The following is an 18,008-nucleotide window of genomic DNA, read 5'->3' on the forward strand; positions in this document are numbered from 1 at the left end:
GTATTTGTAGCTTCAGATTAAGGAAAAAAGTTAGATATCCATTAATCTGTGTTCTACCACTTATCTAGTCCAATTCACAGGTCCTTCCTGACCAAACGATATATATAATCCCTCCAGTGAGTTCTAGGTCTGCCCAATAGGGACTCCTCGTAGTAGGACATGTCCAGAACAGAAAGTATCCTAAGCAGTGTCCTGAACCACCTCCACCCACTCCTTTGGATGTGGTGGTGTGGCAGTTCGACTTATTTAAGCTGCTTGAATCTAGAATCTGCTGCTTTTGGTCACAAGTCAGATCTCGAGAGCACGTAGGCTGGAACCGATTGGTAAATCATAAACTTTAACTTTTGGCTCAGGATCATTTGTCATTACCTCAGGCTGTTCATTTCTTGCTCCTCCAGCCATAATAAGACACCAAAGTAGTAAAACTCTCCTTCTACTTGAGGCAGAGAATTGAGCCCTATTTATACGGCAGAATGATTTACCTTCATATGTTCCTATTTCCAACAGGGTTCCACTTTTCTCCAACTCCAGGAATTCCTCTACAGAGAGGAATTTGTAATCCACACCGGGTACTTCTTCTTCTCGTGGGGCGCGGGTAGTACCTAAACACCCAAACAGAAATGAGTCACCTTCAAGCTGTACTTTAATCACTTCCAGTTACAAATTAGTTTTACTTTAACAAAGAGATTACAAACAAAAGTTTTGATACCACAGATGGAGAGCAGTAGCTGACACAACAGAGCCATTTGTCATGCTACTGATGACAGTCCAGTAATAGGAGAGTTTATCCATTGTTTGATGATAGTCGTTAACACTGGGGTGGCGTGTGAGGTTTTGCGCTAACACCTAGTGAGATCCTGCCATATGTTTAGGGAAAATTCAGTGTGTGTGATTTGGCATGTAGCCTGTGAGATTCCAGCAACTGCCTTAAATGGCTGCTGACAGTTGGCTAGCGTGGCTTCGATGGCAGTGTTAAAACCGAAACAATGGTGAGATCATCACAATGGAGTAAACTAATAATATTCATTTTACTTTTCTTGTATTAAATATGCATCTGCTTATAAAATCATGTAAACTATCTGAGGCTTGGAAATGATGCGGCCTGTGCCGTTTATGTCATGACGGCTGAAGAATTTCTCTTCCTCTCTTCAGTTTTCTCTTTCTTCCATCTCCTGATCTGTGATGTCTCCCAATCATTTTGTCTCCAGTGGGCTCGTAAGCTATAAGCAGGTAAAAATAGACGTGTGGCGATATTGGGACAAGCTCTCTCTGCTGCCACAATCTGTGGCACAGGTGATAAATCACGCGTGAGTGCATTCTAGCTGAAAGCAAAAAATGCGTTACAGCCCTGAAGACAAACAATAAACAAAAACGGAAATGATTGTCAAGACCGTAATTTTCTTAAGGATAATGATCCTAACTTGCATCAGGGTGATCACTCAGCTGTCACAATAAAAGTGTAAAATTATTGTATGCCATCGTCATTTTAGGGCACGGTATGATGTACACAGATTGGCAAAATGTTGATGTGCATTGCTAGAACTACCAATTTGATTGTAGATGGATATAAATTCATTTAGTTTCTATCAAATGATTGGTCTCACTTTGCCCATTTCCAGGCACCGTGTCTTACACCGAATGTCAACCTTGGAGAGAGTTCAGCAGACTGTCAGCCTATTTCCTCGTACAATAGCAGCCATTGATTGCTCTCCATTTAGACACTGCTCCAAGAAACCCAAAAGGAAGCAGAATTGTGACCAGTGTATCAAACAGGGCGGAAAGGCAGAGTATTGGTGAACAACTATGAGGAAAACATCGTTATCACTGTAGTGTAAATTAACTCAAAACGCCTGAACAAAAGCTTCATTGAGCATTTGGGGGAATGTATCGGGCTAATATTTACCATCTCTTAAAAATCAGCATCAGGTGATATCTCTTTAGTAAAGTATCACCATTGGTATCGACAACAGACAAACGAATATTAGTCAACATTTAATAGGTTGTAATTCAGGGAGAAAAGATATTGACAAATGTCACCAAGCAACCAGCATTTGTAAAATTGGAGGAATTGCCAGGGAAGCTAAATGAAATGAAACAAATAAGCATTATTTTAAAATAACAGTTTTAAAACTCACAACGTCCAAAAAAATGCAGCAAATTGTGGCCACTTCGTGGTCTTCTACAGAGCGCCATAAAAAGCTGCACTTCTCCTGGTCATGATGCATTTCTAAGTCACACAGCCCCTCTCCAGGTTCTCCGAATGGATTAAACTATGGTGTACTGTAACAAGAATACATTTTTTTTATTTAAGTCTGCGGATGTCTTTTGGCACTGATCAGGGACTTCACGCACAACCTCAATGGTCTAAATATGCTGATGACTAAGCAAATTCCCAAAAGGACCAATTTCTGTATGGAGACAATGGCCTGTATTGGTAAATGTCCTGTATTTGATATAGTGCCTTCTAGAGTCCTGGAACCCCCCAAGGTGCTTTACAACACAATCAGTCATTCACCCATTCACACACACATTCACACCCTGGTGGTGATGGGCTATGATGTAGCCACATCTGCCCTGGGGCGCATTGACAGAGGCGAGGCTGCTGAGCACTGGTGCCACCGGCCCCTCCGACCACCACCAGCAGGCAAGGTGGGTTAAGTGTCTTGCCCAAGGACACGACAGCGACAGACTGAGCGGGGCTTGAACCTGCAACCTTCAGATTACGGGGCGAGCACTTAACTCCTGGGCCACCGTCACCCACAACGGCCGAGAAGACCAAGCCATCTTATTTTCCCTGTCACCTTACTCCTCCCAGAAATTTCCAACATGCTTTAGTGTTAACACATTTAATGATCAGCAAAACATTGGTTTAAACAGCTGTAACAGCTGTTTTGGTGGGAGGTTTTATGATCCATCACCTTTAGAACCCACACAGAAGATCACAGTTTAATTTACTTAAACAGCTACACGTTGAGAAGAGGCTTGTTTAGTCACACCAACAGAGACCAGACTACTGCTGTGGAGAGCAACACCTCAACCCAATAGAAGAGAGGAACCGGCGAGGATGTCGACGGGATTCTATGACGAAATGTTTCAGCAACAGAAACAAGTTCATTCCTTGGATCTGGACAGGACAGCGGTGTGCACACCTCAATTTTATTTGTTAAAAGTCAACAAGTGTAGAACAGAAGATCAGAAAGGTTTAAAAAGACTATCTTCAACCAAGGGCGTAGGAACAAGTTGAATATTGGAAGGGCACAGGCCCGGAGCTGGGAGCACCTTCTGGCTCAGGTTTTTTGTCACCATGACAGACCGGTACAACACCAGCATCACTGTAGATGCAGCATCAATAGATCTTGTGCTCCATCTTTCTCCGAAACTCTTAAACTCCTCCTTTAACTGATAAAATAGAAAAATTATTAAAAATTACAAAATATAAAAATTTGTGTTTGTGTGACAATCTTCTAAAAACAAAGAGCCTAAAGATCCTATTTGAACACTGGTTCATCCTTTAAATTTGGGGCCTGTATTTGATATAGCACCTTCTAGAGTCCTGGAAGCCCCAAGGTGCTTTACAACACAATCAGTCATTCATCCATTCACACACGCATTCATACCCTGGTAGGGATGAGCTACTTTGAAGGCACAGCTGCCCTGGGGCACACTGACAGAGGCAAGTCTGCCGTACAAAGGCACCACTGGTCCTCCCGAACACCACCAGCGGGCAAGGTGGGTTAAGTGTCTTGCCCAAGGACACAGCGACAGACTAAGTGGGGCTCAAACCTGCAACCTTCTGATTACGAGAGGAGCACTTAACTCCTGGGCCACCGCCGCCCACGGTTTAAGATATCTTTCAAATGTCTCAACTGCTGCTCTTAGTTGCTTAAAAAACAGAAAATGTTGACTATGGTTGGTCTGAAGCTGAGTGAAACAGCAAGCCAAGATCTGTAACCTTTAAAAAGCTGGAAGACCAATAAAGATATAGAAAGAAAATTATCAATGTATAACAAAATAGTTCTAATAATATAAGTCTGGCTGTCACAGAAACAAAACAGAAAGCGGAAGGATGACTGAATGTTAATCACTATTCTTCTTTCATGTGCTTTTTGTGACAGCGGATTTCTGAAACTAATCTCAAGATAAGTCATTTAATTCTCAAGCAACACATAAAAACAAGGCTAGGTACAGAGGATAATGTGAGAACTCGAGGCATCTGCTTCGAGTTCAACTCTTAACCTTCCATGCACCTAATTTTTGTATTTTACAAGAACAAATTTGAAGAAGAACACAGTCCACATAGGGATGTATATAGTTAACTAGTTAATTCCCGTTAATGTTGTAACCGAGTACAATAGCTTTGCCCAATTAACTGCCAGTTCACATACTTCTGTTGTGCATGGGTGTAATATACAGTTCAATTCAATTCAATTCAATTTTTTTTATATAGCGCCAAATCACAACAAGAGTCATCTCAAGGCACTTCACATAATAAACATTCCAATTCAGGTCAGTTCATTGAGCCAAACAGAAAAAATTTTTCCGATATAAGGAACCCAGCAAATTGCATCAAGTCAGTGACTTTACAGCAATTCTCATACTAAGCAAGCATATAGCGACAGTGGAGAGGAAAACTCCCTTTTTAACAGGAAGAAACCTCCAGAGGATCCTGGCTCAGTATAAGCAGCCATGCTCCACGACCCACTGGGGATCGAGAAGACAGAGCAGACACACACACACACACACACACACACACACACACACACACACACACACACACACACACACACACACACACACACACACACACACACACACACAGTTAACTGAGTAATAGCCGTTTAATGGCTTCAATAACTGGTTAAACAGATTTAGAAATACCTGCATCCCTGGTCCACAGTAATATTAGGGTTAACCGTGATGACAGAGCCATAGATGATAACATAAAAAAATGATCAAAATATTTTCTAAGGATGTGGAATTGGCATTCTGTTCCACCTGAGCAACTTACCATCTTCATTAAAAATAGCCACCGTTGTTCATGTTTGGGCCCATGACGATGCTAAACTTAGACATGCCCACCTGATGTAACCCAAAACCATAACATGACTCCACTGGGCTTGTATTACAAGACACATCTGCTTATTTAGATGCATTCATCAGTAATTATGGGCTCATCAGTCCACAAGCCCTTGACCATACCTCAGGGGTTCAGTCATTACGCTGCCTCACAAACTGAAGTATTTGTTTTAATTAGCATCACTGGTTATGTTAATATCTTATAAACAAAGAGTTTCTTAGTTTTAATGTCCCAATATCTTAAGTAATATTTGCTGCTGCTTTCCTAATCAAAAACACCAACATTCAAAGGACACTGATCACGGTCATCAAACTGCATCATCCTTTGTTTTTTCCAAGCAGACCTACATTTAGACCCTTTTGAAATGGAATCAAACAGGAATTTAAAAAGATCAAAAAGAAAAAAGAACTTTTAAAGTTTCTAACAAGTTGCAGCTCATTTGTCTGGGGATTTTCCTATGAGCCCAACTCAGCACGACTCAAAAAGATTCTGTTCTGTTGGACAACATCTTCATCAAATATCTGCTTCGATGTGGGTCCAAGTGTACCGAGCCAGGTGAAAAAAAGCTACGTCAGCGACTGCTGGTCACCGATTGGCTATGGGTTGGGGCCACTGGTTGCTCCGGGGCTGTATGCCTGCTGCCTCGCTGACTGCAGTCATTTTCGGGTTCAGAGTCTGTCAAAAAGCCAAAGACTGAGCAGAATGTTAAACATCGACCCCATATCTCCATTGCTGTGTTGTGTTTTTGTGTTACATACAAATCACCTCACATTCGCGAGTCATGCTGATTCCTGTACATGCCGCCAGACATTGTGCAGGAAAAGCGAACATCTGTTAGCACGAATGAAGACTGAAATTTCTGTGATTTGTGTTTCATAAGGAATCAGTTGTTTTTATACATGTGTTAACTTGGAGTCAAAAGCATCTACTCTATTATAATAAAGTGCAAAAAAGCTGTCCAAGCAAGCTACATTTGAAAAAACTAAATACAAATCAAAAGTCAGATAGAAAGCAGGAGGACTAAACTGCAGATAAAAGACAGTTAATATCAGACTCACTAACAGGTTATCCAGAAAAATAAGGAAACTCAAATGAGACTCATTTTTCTCTGCCAAGTCAGTAGCTGCTAACATTTAAGCCATAAGAGCTTCCTTGGAAAGCAGATTATATTTCAGAGCTTTGATCTTTAGGGAAGGTTTAAAGCTTTTCTGAAATCTTCCAATGGCTGAAGAAAAAAGAACAAATCAGCTTTAAACATGAAGCCTTGGTGACATAAATGTGTGAGTTATTACATACAGTATGTGATTGAAGGAAATTGAAGGGACGCTCCAGTTTTTGGAGCCATTTGTGATCAGCTGTGAAGTGAGGATCAATCAAAATGCACAACAGCCATTGGTCACAATCCTGGCTGTGACCTTGGCCCTCCCAGTTTGTCCACAAACCGTCAATCAGCTTCACAGACGATCAATATCAAATCGTCTCCTGGGTGTCCATCTTCTCATCGTCTCATTGGGGTTTTGGTTCACAGAACCCAACGTTTGGACATGTTGTAGAGTTTAGGAAATTGAGTGCTTTAACAGCTTCTCTCTCTCTCTCTCTCTCTCTCTCTCTCTCTCTCTCTCTCTCTCTCTCTCTCTCTCTCTCTCTCTCTCTCTCTCTCTCTCTCTCTCTCTCTCTCTCTCTCTCTCTCTCTCTCTCTCTCTCTCTCTCTCTCTCTCTCTCTCTCTCTCTCTCTCTCTCTCTCTCTCTCTCTCTCTCTCTCTCTCTCTCTCTCTCTCTCTCTCTCTCTCTCTCTCTCTCTCTCTCTCTCTCTCTCTCTCTCTCTCTCTCTCTCTCTCTCTCTCTCTCTCTCTCTCTCTCTCTCTCTCTCTCTCTCTCTCTCTCTCTCTCTCTCTCTCTCTATATATATATATATATTACCTCTACTTATGACCAAGTTTGTGTTGCCATGATGAATGCCACACATCCCAAACTTCCCTTCTTTCTTAGCATTAGGGCCGGGCATTTCCTGGAGCCAGAATAAACAGAGCCTCAACCTTTAAGGGAATAAATTAGACATGAGTCGAATGTCGTGCAGAACTCCAGAACTCGTGCAAAATTTAAAACAGACCTCATGATTTAAACAGCGTTCAACAAAATGGATTGTTTAAATATACTTTATGTGGAATTTCTTCACTTACTCCAAAGTAATACTAACTGGCAGACCGGTCCAAACGGCTCATCTATATTTCATCCATGGCAGCCTATTTTAGGAGAAACGCCGGGCTTCTAGTGGCAGAAAGGACCAGGTTGGTCGTATTTGTCACGGCACACAACAACATTAAATTTGGGAAGTTTATTGCAAATTTCTCTAGAACATGAGGTGAAGAAAGAAAACAACCATGTGAAATTAAAATGACTCCCTGTTTAATGTTACACCACAATGGCATCATAAGACTGCCAACTGTAAAAGGAGGAGGTTGCAAACACATGCGGACACAACTTCTAAAAATACCCCATGTGTGAAAAATATGTTTATTTCCTACCCTTACATTTCCCCCGGAGCAGCAGAGCACCGTGAGAGTGCACATATCCTCCAGGCATGGCCTCACATTTTAGCTCTGACCTACATTAAATTCCCTCCACGAGGACAAAGCTGGGCTCGACTTCTTGGACAAATTTGGGCTTTGTAGCTCAGACCTGACCTGAGGAGTTGTGATCCCGAACATCTTCATTAAATCCTGTTTGATATCGAAGTTTGGGTCTCTTTCACTCTGTTTAAATGTCACAGATCTCTCAATTTAAAAAGAGAAAAGTGAACCGGATTGAAACATAAGGAAGAAAACATGCTGAACTATAAAGATAGTAGCCTGGCAAGCCATCCTACGTGTAAATACATAGGATGGCCATGGCCCATTGAAAGAACCCACTCAAACAACGGAGTCTATGGTCATCTTTCAAACAGTCAGTCAACTGGGCAGTCCACCATACACTGTAGAAGAAGCAAATACATCATTTATAGAAATAAATGTCTCAAGTACTTCTACCTTCTCAGTGGCCTAGTGGTAGAGTGTCCGCCCTGAGACTGGGAGATCAGTCCCAGGATGGGTCAAATGCTGAAGTGTACTTTCACTGGTGTGATGATGACTAATGGGACTTTAACTTTATCTTCTCATTTCTCAAAGAAAAGCCCAAATCGAAATAGTCCACAGTTGATGCAAAAGCCGCTTCAAACTAGCACTGTTTCTAATCCACCACCATCTTTGTAGTTTTCTTCAGTCACAGCTCTGGTGCTTTGTCCATTGAATCATGCCGTGATTGGCAATACACATAGCTGCTCAGGCCAATGATAGACCTGCTGAGGCTACAATGGAGCGTGGCTAGACCGACCTGCAGAGAAATATTATGTTACTGCTAAGATTGGTCTACATTTTTAGGCTATTAAGATACAGTCAGAGGGTGTAAATATTGCTCTTGCAACAAGACTTCAGCATTACCTACATGTGAATTGTTTAGATTACGTTTGCCACACAAACTAAGGCAACCAGAAACAAAAGACAACTAAAGACAATGGATTCAAGAAGAGATAGAAACATACCTGAGTTAATCAAAAAGAACAAAAATAAAGAAACACGTTTCTAAAACTAACAAGTCCAATAACTCACAATAACACAAGTTTTTTTTCTTTTTAAACAAAAGAATAGTTGAGTACTTAATTCAGTCCTCATCAGAGCAGAGGCGGAAGGGAGGACATTGTCCAACAGCACCTGCCTGGTGCAGAGGGGACGCAGATCACAACAAAGAAGAGCTGACTGGTTACTGAAGAGAATCTGTGATCACTGAAGATGATTCAGAAATCTTACATCCTCTGTGAGCTCATCTTCAGATCGGGTCCTGAGTGGACATTAAAGGCCAGCTTTGTCTCTAAGCTGGAAGACCTACATCTGTTGACTAAACTTAAGGCGAAAAATCTGGATTCTACACAAGGGGTGTGTATTGGCAAGCACACTACAGGGGAGACGATGTGACATTGCAATACCAAAAGACACAATTTATAAAACCGAATTTCACTGGAAAACTCAGGCCAGAAACTTCTAAGACACATCCAGTGTTATCGCAAGTTCTCTTTCTTAACATTCGTTTCGATGTCTCACTATGGGATACGCCCCTCCGCGGATTCCTCAGAAGCACTTATCTCAATACGCCAATCCTGATTGGCCAGTGACCGTGACATACGCGTCCCCCTGCTACTATAAGTAGCAAGCGTCCCCACGCACGCACTATTCAATCACCTCTTCTCGCTTCGGTGGTCGCTTATCTCTGAGGTAAGTTAGCTCAACTGTTCACAGACGGAGCCTTCTAATATTCTCTCCGTCGCCGAACGTTAACTTACCGTCCTTCTGTCCTGACCTTCACCATAGGCTCGGGGCATAACGAGCAGCTTCACACTCCAGTGCATCTGGTCGTTCTATGATAACACACCAGTTAGCCAACATGGAAGCCGCTCCTCCCACCAGAGGAGTCGACGGCGCAGGAGCTCGCCTCTGTACCTGTGGGAACAAAATCTCAAGCAAAGACCCGCACAGGGTCTGCTCGAGCTGCCTCGGGCTGGAACACGCCCAGCTGGCATTGGAAGTCCCCGGATCATGTGAGAGCTGCGCTTGCTTCACCCTGAAGAGCCTTCGCCGGCGGATAGCGCGCCAAGCTAGCCTGTCGGGGAAGGACCCTTGCCTGCCGGCCTCTGGGCCACCGCCTTGGGACGCCAGCGAACATGTCCTCCCGGAGCCGGAACCGAGTGCCAAACTCAGCTGGGGCTCACAGCTCGAACTGGCCGGTCCAGGCCACCCCGAGGACGTGTTGGAGTTGGACTACGGAGACGACGAGGACACCTCGGAACTCCTCATTTCAGAGGAGGACGAGGAGGACGACGTCTTTCTCCCCATCGCTCAGGCCTCCATGCCTAGCTTTCCGTCCTCTCCCAGGGATGGAGCGGCTTCTCCGGCCGCCCACCTGGACATGCAGTCAGTCTGCCGACGCGCTGCGACCAGGCTCAACATCCCTTGGCCCACCGTGGTCACTGAGGCTGTCAGATCCCGCTACGACGGAAAGAAGCTGCCTCAGGCCACGAGGGCGGCAAAGCCCCTCCTTCCCGCCTTCCCGGAGCTACTCCAAGAAGTGAGGTCCTCCTGGGACAAACACCCGTTCAGCTCCAGGTCTCCTGTCCAAGGAGCCTCCTCGCTGGACTTCGAAGGGATGGAGAAGGCTGCCATGCTTCGTATGCCGCCGATGGAACGGCTGGTTGCAGCCCACCTGCACCCACGGCTCTCGGCGACTTCCTCCAGGCCTCCCGCTCTCCCTGCGAAGGCGGACCGCTTCCAGTCGGCGCTGAACGAGAGGGCGTACAAGGCTGCCGCCATCTCGGTCCGAGCTTTGAATGTCTCCTCCATGCTCTCGGCGTACCAAGCCGAGCTCTGTGAGGACATGAATACGAAGCCGGACCCGGAGGTGTGGGAGGAAATTACCGTACTGACCGACATCTGCCTGCGTGTGCAGCGCTGCGCGGTCCATGCTACGGCTAAAGCTATGGGCATGATGGTGCTTCAAGAACGTGCACGATGGCTGAACCTCACCAACCTCTCTGAGAGAGAGAAGGAGGACATTTTGGACATGCCAATCGTGCCTGAAGGCATTTTTGGCTCTGCCCTGGCATCAATGCAGCAACGGTGTGCGGCCAAAAAGAAAGAGGATGAAGCCCTTCATCTCTGCCTTCCCCGTAAACCCTCACCGGCGCTGCCGGCTCGGCCGAACCTGCCTCAGGCAGCTGCCCGAGCCCAGCCTCAGTTCCGGATCCCAAAGCGCCCGAAGCCTCAAGCTGTCCAACCAGCTCCTTCGGGCTCAGAGCCTCGACCAGTTTGGCCTCAGCGATCCGGCAACCAAGCTGCTCCGCCGCCGGGACAATCCACCAGACACGGCGGTCAGCAGGTGAAGAGGAAGAAGTGGGCAGCCTGTCGGAGTTCTTCCCTCCCGACGCTGCAGCTGGCGGTACCCCGTTCGCCAGCTCCTCCTGTTCGATGTTGCCATGGTGCTTTCTTCCCCCCCCCCCCCCCCCCCTCATGGAACCCCTCCGGCAGAGTTCCCGAGCGGTCCAGGGTGGGGCCAGGACGTGCAGCCGGCGCCGGCTCACAACACACGTCACAAGCACTCACATTGTTTTTCACAAACATGTCACGCTCAAGGAGCATTAAAAGGTTCGCTGTCGCATCCAGACAAGATGTCAAGGGCGCAGCAAAAATCAATAAAAATGTCACCCATGAGCGGTTCCAGGCGGGGGCGGCGCCACGGGGCTTCCTCGTAAGCCTGGGCCGTCAAAACACAAAGCCCCCGCGCATGCGCAAGTGGCTGCCACGAGCACAGCTGCCCCACAACCTCTGGAGGGAGCTGGTGCTCCGTGTGTCACGGCTGTGTCACCGCTCTCCACTCACATGGAGGAATGGACAGCGGTTTCTGCTTCACGTTGGGTGCTGAGAACTATTTCGAGGGGTTACAGGCTCCAATTCGCTTCTGTTCCTCCTCGATTCTCCGGCGTAGTGTTCTCCCACGCCCAGGGGTTGTCATCTCACATCCTTCAGGGAGAAATCTCCTCCCTGCTGGAGAAGGGAGCGATATGCATTGTGCCTCCCGATCGGTCACAGAGCAGTTTCTACTCCAGGTACTTCCTGGTCCCGAAGCGGGGAGGGACCGGGATTCGCCCGATCCTGGATCTGAGGGCCCTGAACCGATGCCTCAGAAAGTACAGATTCAAAATGCTCACGCTCTCATCCCTTTTGCGTCTGATTCACCAGAGCAACTGGTTCACCTCAATCGACCTGAGGGACGCATACTTTCATGTTCCCGTGTACCCTCCACACAGGAAATTTCTGAGGTTTGCCTTTCAGGGAGTGTGTTACGAATACACCGTGCTCCCATTCGGCCTCTCGCTGAGCCCGAGGGTGTTTGTCAGGTGTACGGAGGCGGCGATCGCCCCTCTGAGAGGGAGGGGCATTCGGCTGGCCACGTATTTAGACGACTGGCTCCTGCTGGCACGGTCCAGAGAGGAGACAGCGTCAAACACGAAGGTTGTGATCCCTCACTTGTGTGGTCTGGGTTTCAGAATAAACTGGCAGAGAAGCGCTTTACTCCCCTCCCAGAAAATAACCTTTCTAGGTCTGAATCTGGACTCAGGGGCGTTCACGGCCCGTCTCTTGGCACCGCGCGTGAACGCGCTCTCGTTCTGCCTGGCGCGCTTCCGCCTACACAGTTCGGTGCGGTTTGCGTTATGCCTCAGGCTTTTGGGTCTCATGGCGTCGGCTATTTCAGTGGTACCACTCGGCCGTCTACACATGAGAGATTCTCAACGCTGGGTGGCTTCTCTGGGTCTCTCTCCAGTGCGCCACAGAGCGCGCAGGGTGACGGCCTGCAGCGTGCGTCGCGGCGCTCCGCTGTTGGCGTCACCCCTCCCTCTTGGCACAGGGGGTGCCTTTGGGGTTGGTTCTCATGAGGAAAGTGGTCACGACAGATGCGAGCCTGTCAGGTTGGGGGGGGGGGGGGTGGCTCCTGGAGGGTCGCTCTGTCAGGGGTGTGTGGAGCAGAGAGCTCTGGGGGACACACATAAATTATCTGGAACTCCTCGCGGTCTTTCTAGCCCTGAGGCGCTTCCTGCCTTTTCTCTCCGGCCATCATGTCCTAGTGAGAACAGACAACACCATGACTGTGGCTTATATAAACCACCAGGGGGGGCTGCGCTCCATGCGGTTACACACGCTGGCACGCAGACTGATCCTATGGTGCAGCAGGCATCTCCTCTCAATCAGAGCCACCCATGTCCCGGGTGTTCTGAATCGGGGGGCGTATCTGCTGTCCAGAGGGACAACCCTGTACGGGGATTGGAGCCTGCATCCAGCAGTGTTGGAACAGATTTGGATCCGGTTCGGCACAGCCGTAGTGGATCTTTTTGCCTCCAAGGAGAATGCTCACTGTCCTCTGCGCGACCGAGATGCTCCACTCGGCGTGGACGCGCTGGCGCACGACTGGCCTTGGGGACTGCTTTAAGCTTTTCCCCCAGTGGCCCTGATACCACCCGTCTTGCTGAGGGTACGAACCCAGCTCCACACTCTCATTCTGGTGGCCCCATACTGGCCAGCCATGCATTGGGTGGCGGACATTTTCCAGCTCCTGGAGGGCCAACCTTGGAAACTTCCGCTTCGCAGGGACCTGATGTCCCAAGCGGGAGGCTCGATATTCCACCCTCATCCAGAACGGCTGGCCCTGTGGGCCTGGCCCCTGAGGGGTGCGGGCTAGTGTCAGCAGAGCTGCCCCAGGCAGTCATTCGAACCATTCAGAATGCTAGGGCCCCCTCCACTAGGTCCCTATATGACTGTAAATGGAGGGTGTTTGAAGCCTGGTGTCAGGGCAGGGAGGTCTCACCCTTCCAATGCCCGGTGAACGTCATTCTGTCTTTCCTGCAAGACTTGTTGGATGGGAAGAAGGCTTTCTCCACCATTAAAGTGTACCTAGCAGCCATTTCCGCCAGACACTTGGGTTTTGGGAAGAAACTGGCAGGTCAACACCCCCTGGTGTGTAGCTTCATGAGGGGCGCGCGCAGGCTTCTCCCTGTGTCTCGACCCCTGGTGCCCTCATGGGATCTGTCCTTGGTTCTGCCGGCCCTCTCCGGGCCTCCATTTGAACCTATGGACGGCCTGGACCTTAAGATCCTGTCTCTTAAGGTGGTGCTACTCCTGGCTTTGGTATCTGCAAAGCGAGTTAGTGACTTACAGGCTCTCTTTGTGCACCCATCCTGCACCCAGTTTGCACCCGGTGACATGAAGGTGTCCCTGAAGCCCAACCCTGCCTTTGTGCCTAAGGTGGTGGGCTCCTTTTCTCCTATTATCCTCGCAGCTTTCTACCCGCCACCCTTCTCCTCTCCTGAGGAGGAGCGGTGGCACAAGCTGTGTCCGATTCGCGCGCTCAAGGAGTATGTGAATCGGACGGAGAACCTTCGCAGGGGGGACCAGCTTTTTGTGTCATGGGGTGGGCCTCGTAAGGGGAAACCCGTCACAAAGCAGAGTCTTTCCCACTGGATTGTGGAGGCTATTTCTATGGCTTACTCCTGTCAGGGCATTCAGGCTCCTGTTGGGCTCAGGGCCCATTCTACTAGGGGCCTGTCTGCTTCTTGGGCCCTTTTTCGGGGGCTGTCAATCCAGGAGATTTGTGCTGCAGCAAGTTGGGCTTCTCCACTTGCATTTGCACGCTTCTATAAGCTTGATGTTTCGGTCCCTGCAATGACTCACACGATTCTGAGTGTGGGGTCTTTGGCGGGCCAAGACGTATCCCTGTAGGTTGGTGATCGCTGGATAAGCTGTCTGGCAATACGGGAGTCTCCATATCCCATAGTGAGACATCGAAACGAATGTTAAGAAAGAGAACTTTAGGTTACTGTCGTAACCCCGGTTCTCTGAGTAACATGAGTGAGATGTCTCACCAGACAACCCTTCTTGCTGGGCGAAGCGAGAAGAGGTGTTTATCTTGAATAGTGCATGCGTGGGGACGCTTGCTACTTATAGTAGCAGGGGGGCGCGTACGTCACGGTCACTGGCCAATCAGGATTGGCGTATTGAGATAAGTGCTTCTGAGGAATCCGCGGAGGGGCGTATCCCATAGTGAGACATCTCACTCATGTTACTCAGAGAACCGGGGTTACGACAGTAACCTAAAGATTTCTTTGTTCCATCAGAAAGAATGAAGGTGGTTCAAATTGTGACTTATAATTTCATTCCTGCTGTACAGTGGTTTATAACAACTAATATTTAGTAGTACTGTAGTGAAGCTGGAATAGCTTAATGTAGAACTAAAGTCAGTCATTGTAAATACTTGGAACAACAAACTAAATTCTACCCAAACATTTATGTTGAATACATTTTCTAAATAAATACATTACCAATGGTTAATATCTCATTTCGTGCATAATAATCTGATGTAGTTTGAGGTATCTGAGCAAAAATGCAGAGAATGGCCAACAAACCACCTGGAACAACTGTGAATTGTGATTTACATTTTTAAACAGGGTCTGCTAGGAACGCTTGGCAGAAGAACCTGTCAAAACGGTCTTCAACTCCCACCTCCGGCAGAGCTTTGACTGCGTCCCGAGAGCAGTGGGGGACATTGACTCCGAGTGGGCCTTGTTCCACTCTGTGATTGTTGAGGCGGCTGTTGCTAGCTGTGGTCGCAAGGTGGCCAGTACCAGTCGTGGCGGCAACCCCCGTACCCGCTGGTGGACAACAGAGGTTCAGGGAGTCATCAGGCTGAAGAAGGAGGTCTACAGGGCGTGGCTGGTCTGTGGGTCTCCGGAGGCAGCAGACATGTACTGGATAGCCAAGCAGGGTGCAGCATTGGCAGTTGCCGAGGCAAAATCTCGGGTGCGTGATGGGTTTGGTAAGGCCATGAAGAAAGACTATCGATCAGCTCCAAAGAGGTTCTGGCAAACTGTCTGGCGCCTCAGGAGAGGAAGGCAGCAACTCGCTCACACTGTTTACAGTGGAGATGGGGAGCTGCTGACGTCAACTGGGGCTATAGTCGGACGGTAGAAGGAATACTTCAAGGACCTCCTCAATCCTACCTAAGTGCATTCCGAGGAGGAACCAGAGCCAGGAGACCTGGGGATGGACTGTCCAATCTCGGGGGCAGAAGTTGCTGAGGTAGTCAAACAACTACACAGCGGCGGAGCCCCGGGGGTGGATGAGATTCATCCTGGGTATCTCAAGGCTATGGATGTTGTAGGGCTGTCGTGGTTGACACATCTCTGCAACATTGTGTGGTCATCGGGGGCAGTTCCTGTGGAGTGGAAGAGCAGGGTGGTGGTCCCCATCTTTAAGAAGGGCGACCTGAGGGTATGTTCCAACTATAGGGGGATCACACTTCTCAGCCTCCCTGGAAAGGTTTACTCCAAGGTATTGGAGAGGAGGGTCCGATCGATAGTTGAATCTCAGATTTAGGAGGAGCAATGTGGTTTTTGTCCTGGCCGTGGAACTGTGGACCAGCTCTATACCCTTGCAAGGGTGATGGAGGGGCATGGGAGTTTGCCCAACCAATCCACATGTGTTTTGTGGATTTCGAGAAGGCTTATGACTGTGTCCCCAGGGGCACCCTGTGGGGGACACTCCAGGAGTATGGGGTGGGTGGCTTTCTGTTAAGGACCATTCAGTCCCTTTACCAGAGGAGAGTGAGTTTGGTCCGCATAGCTGATAGTAAGTCGGACCTGGTCCCGGTGAGGGTTGGACTCCACCAGGGCTGCCCTTTGTCACCGGTTGTGTTCATTACATTTATGGACAGAATTTCTAGGCGCAGCTGTGGTGTGGAGTGTGTCGAGTTTGGTGGCAGGAGAATCTCGTCTCTGCCTTTTGCGGATGACGTGGTTCTCCTAGCTTCATCCAGCTCTGACCTTCAGCTCTTGCTGGATAGGTTTGCGGCCGAGTGTGAACCGGCTGGGATGAGGATCAGCACCTCCAAATCGGAGACCATGGTTCTCGACCGGAAAAGGGTGGCTTGCCAACTCCGGGTTGGGAGCGAGGTCCTACCTCAAGTGGAGGAGTTTGGAAAAGGGTGGCTTGCCAACTCCGGGTCAGGAGAGAGGTCCTACCTCAAGTGGAGGAGTTTAAGTATCTCGGGGTCTTGTTCACGAGTGAGGGTAGGAGGGATCGGGAGATCGACAGGCGGACTGGTTCAGCGTCTGCAGTGATGCGGACGCTGAGCCGATCTGTCGTGGTGAAGAGAGAGCTGAGCCAGGAAGCCAGGCTCTCGATTTACTGGTCGATCTATGTGCCAATCCTCACCTATGGTCATGAGCTTTGGGTAATGACCGAAAGAACGAGATTGCGGATACAAGAGGCCGAAATAAGTTTCCTCCGTAGGGTGGCGGGGCTCAGCCTTAGAGATAGGGTGAGGAGCTCGGACATTCGGGAAGGACTCGGGAGTAGAACCACTGCTCCTCCGGATCGAAAGAAGTCAGTTGAGGTGGTTTGGGCATCTGGTCAGGATGCCTCCTGGACGCCTCCCTGGGGAGGTGTTTCGGGCAAGTCGAGGCCCCCGGGTCGACCCAGGACACGTTGGAGAGATTAATTCTCCAATCTGGTCTGCTAACGCCTTGGGGTCCTGCCGGAGGAACTGGTGGAGGTGGCTGGGGAGAGGACAGTCTGGAGCTCCCTAGTTGGGATGCTGCCCCCGCGACCCGGACCCGGATAAGCGGAGGAAGACGACGATGATTTTCTTCTATTACGGATGTCTGATATTATTAGCCTACCATTATTACCGACTGATACTGATATTAAAATGTAACAATGGAATTTTTCAGCATCAACTTTTTACTCATTTAATGACATAACTCTTGCACATATTATACCACAAATTCTTCAGCTTCTTCTCCTTTCACTCAGAATGCCAAAATAATTACTAAAATATTACCAGTGGCACAAAAGAGTTGTCATTTTACCCGGAGTTAAGACGTCTGGATAAGATCAAACCCTGTTGCCCCTTGTGTGAATTCCATAGTAGTACACAGCTGCAGACCCGGAGACCGGAGATTCACTCTTACTGCAGACTCACCGTCATGTTGGCATTCAGGTCACATAGGGCTAAAGATACACATTTCAAAAGGAAAAAAAATATATATATATAAACTCTCATGTCAACACATTCACTGCCATTGGCGACAAAAGTCGTCATTTTAAATCCAACCGGTCACAGCAAAGGATGACTAAAGCCGACTAAAGTCATCATTTGCATTATTTTACTGTGTGGGCGTCGGAACAAGCCCCCGCACTGTGAGAACAAACATCCCAGCTCTAAAGCCGATCTTCATCCGCGTACGTCACGTGATCAGAAAATCCATGTGTTAGGAGATCATTTTGGGCCGCTGCTGTAA

General features: G+C 48.3%; 1 protein-coding gene across 10 annotated transcripts in view; it reads right to left on the reverse strand.

Annotated features, from left to right (window-relative positions):
- The window catches only part of magi1b (membrane associated guanylate kinase, WW and PDZ domain containing 1b), a 180,342-nt gene that overhangs the window by 70,831 nt on the left and 91,503 nt on the right, over nucleotides 1–18,008 (reverse strand). For all 10 annotated transcript variants that reach the window (XM_054751557.2, XM_054751539.2, XM_054751550.2 and 7 more), the window contains one exon: nucleotides 483–602. In XM_054751557.2, the coding sequence (XP_054607532.2) occupies nucleotides 483–602 (120 nt within the window). The remainder of the gene's footprint in view (nucleotides 1–482; nucleotides 603–18,008) is intronic.

Source organism: Nothobranchius furzeri, chromosome 3 (genome assembly GCF_043380555.1).
Source record: "Nothobranchius furzeri strain GRZ-AD chromosome 3, NfurGRZ-RIMD1, whole genome shotgun sequence".
Classification (NCBI taxonomy): Eukaryota; Metazoa; Chordata; class Actinopteri; order Cyprinodontiformes; family Nothobranchiidae; genus Nothobranchius; species Nothobranchius furzeri.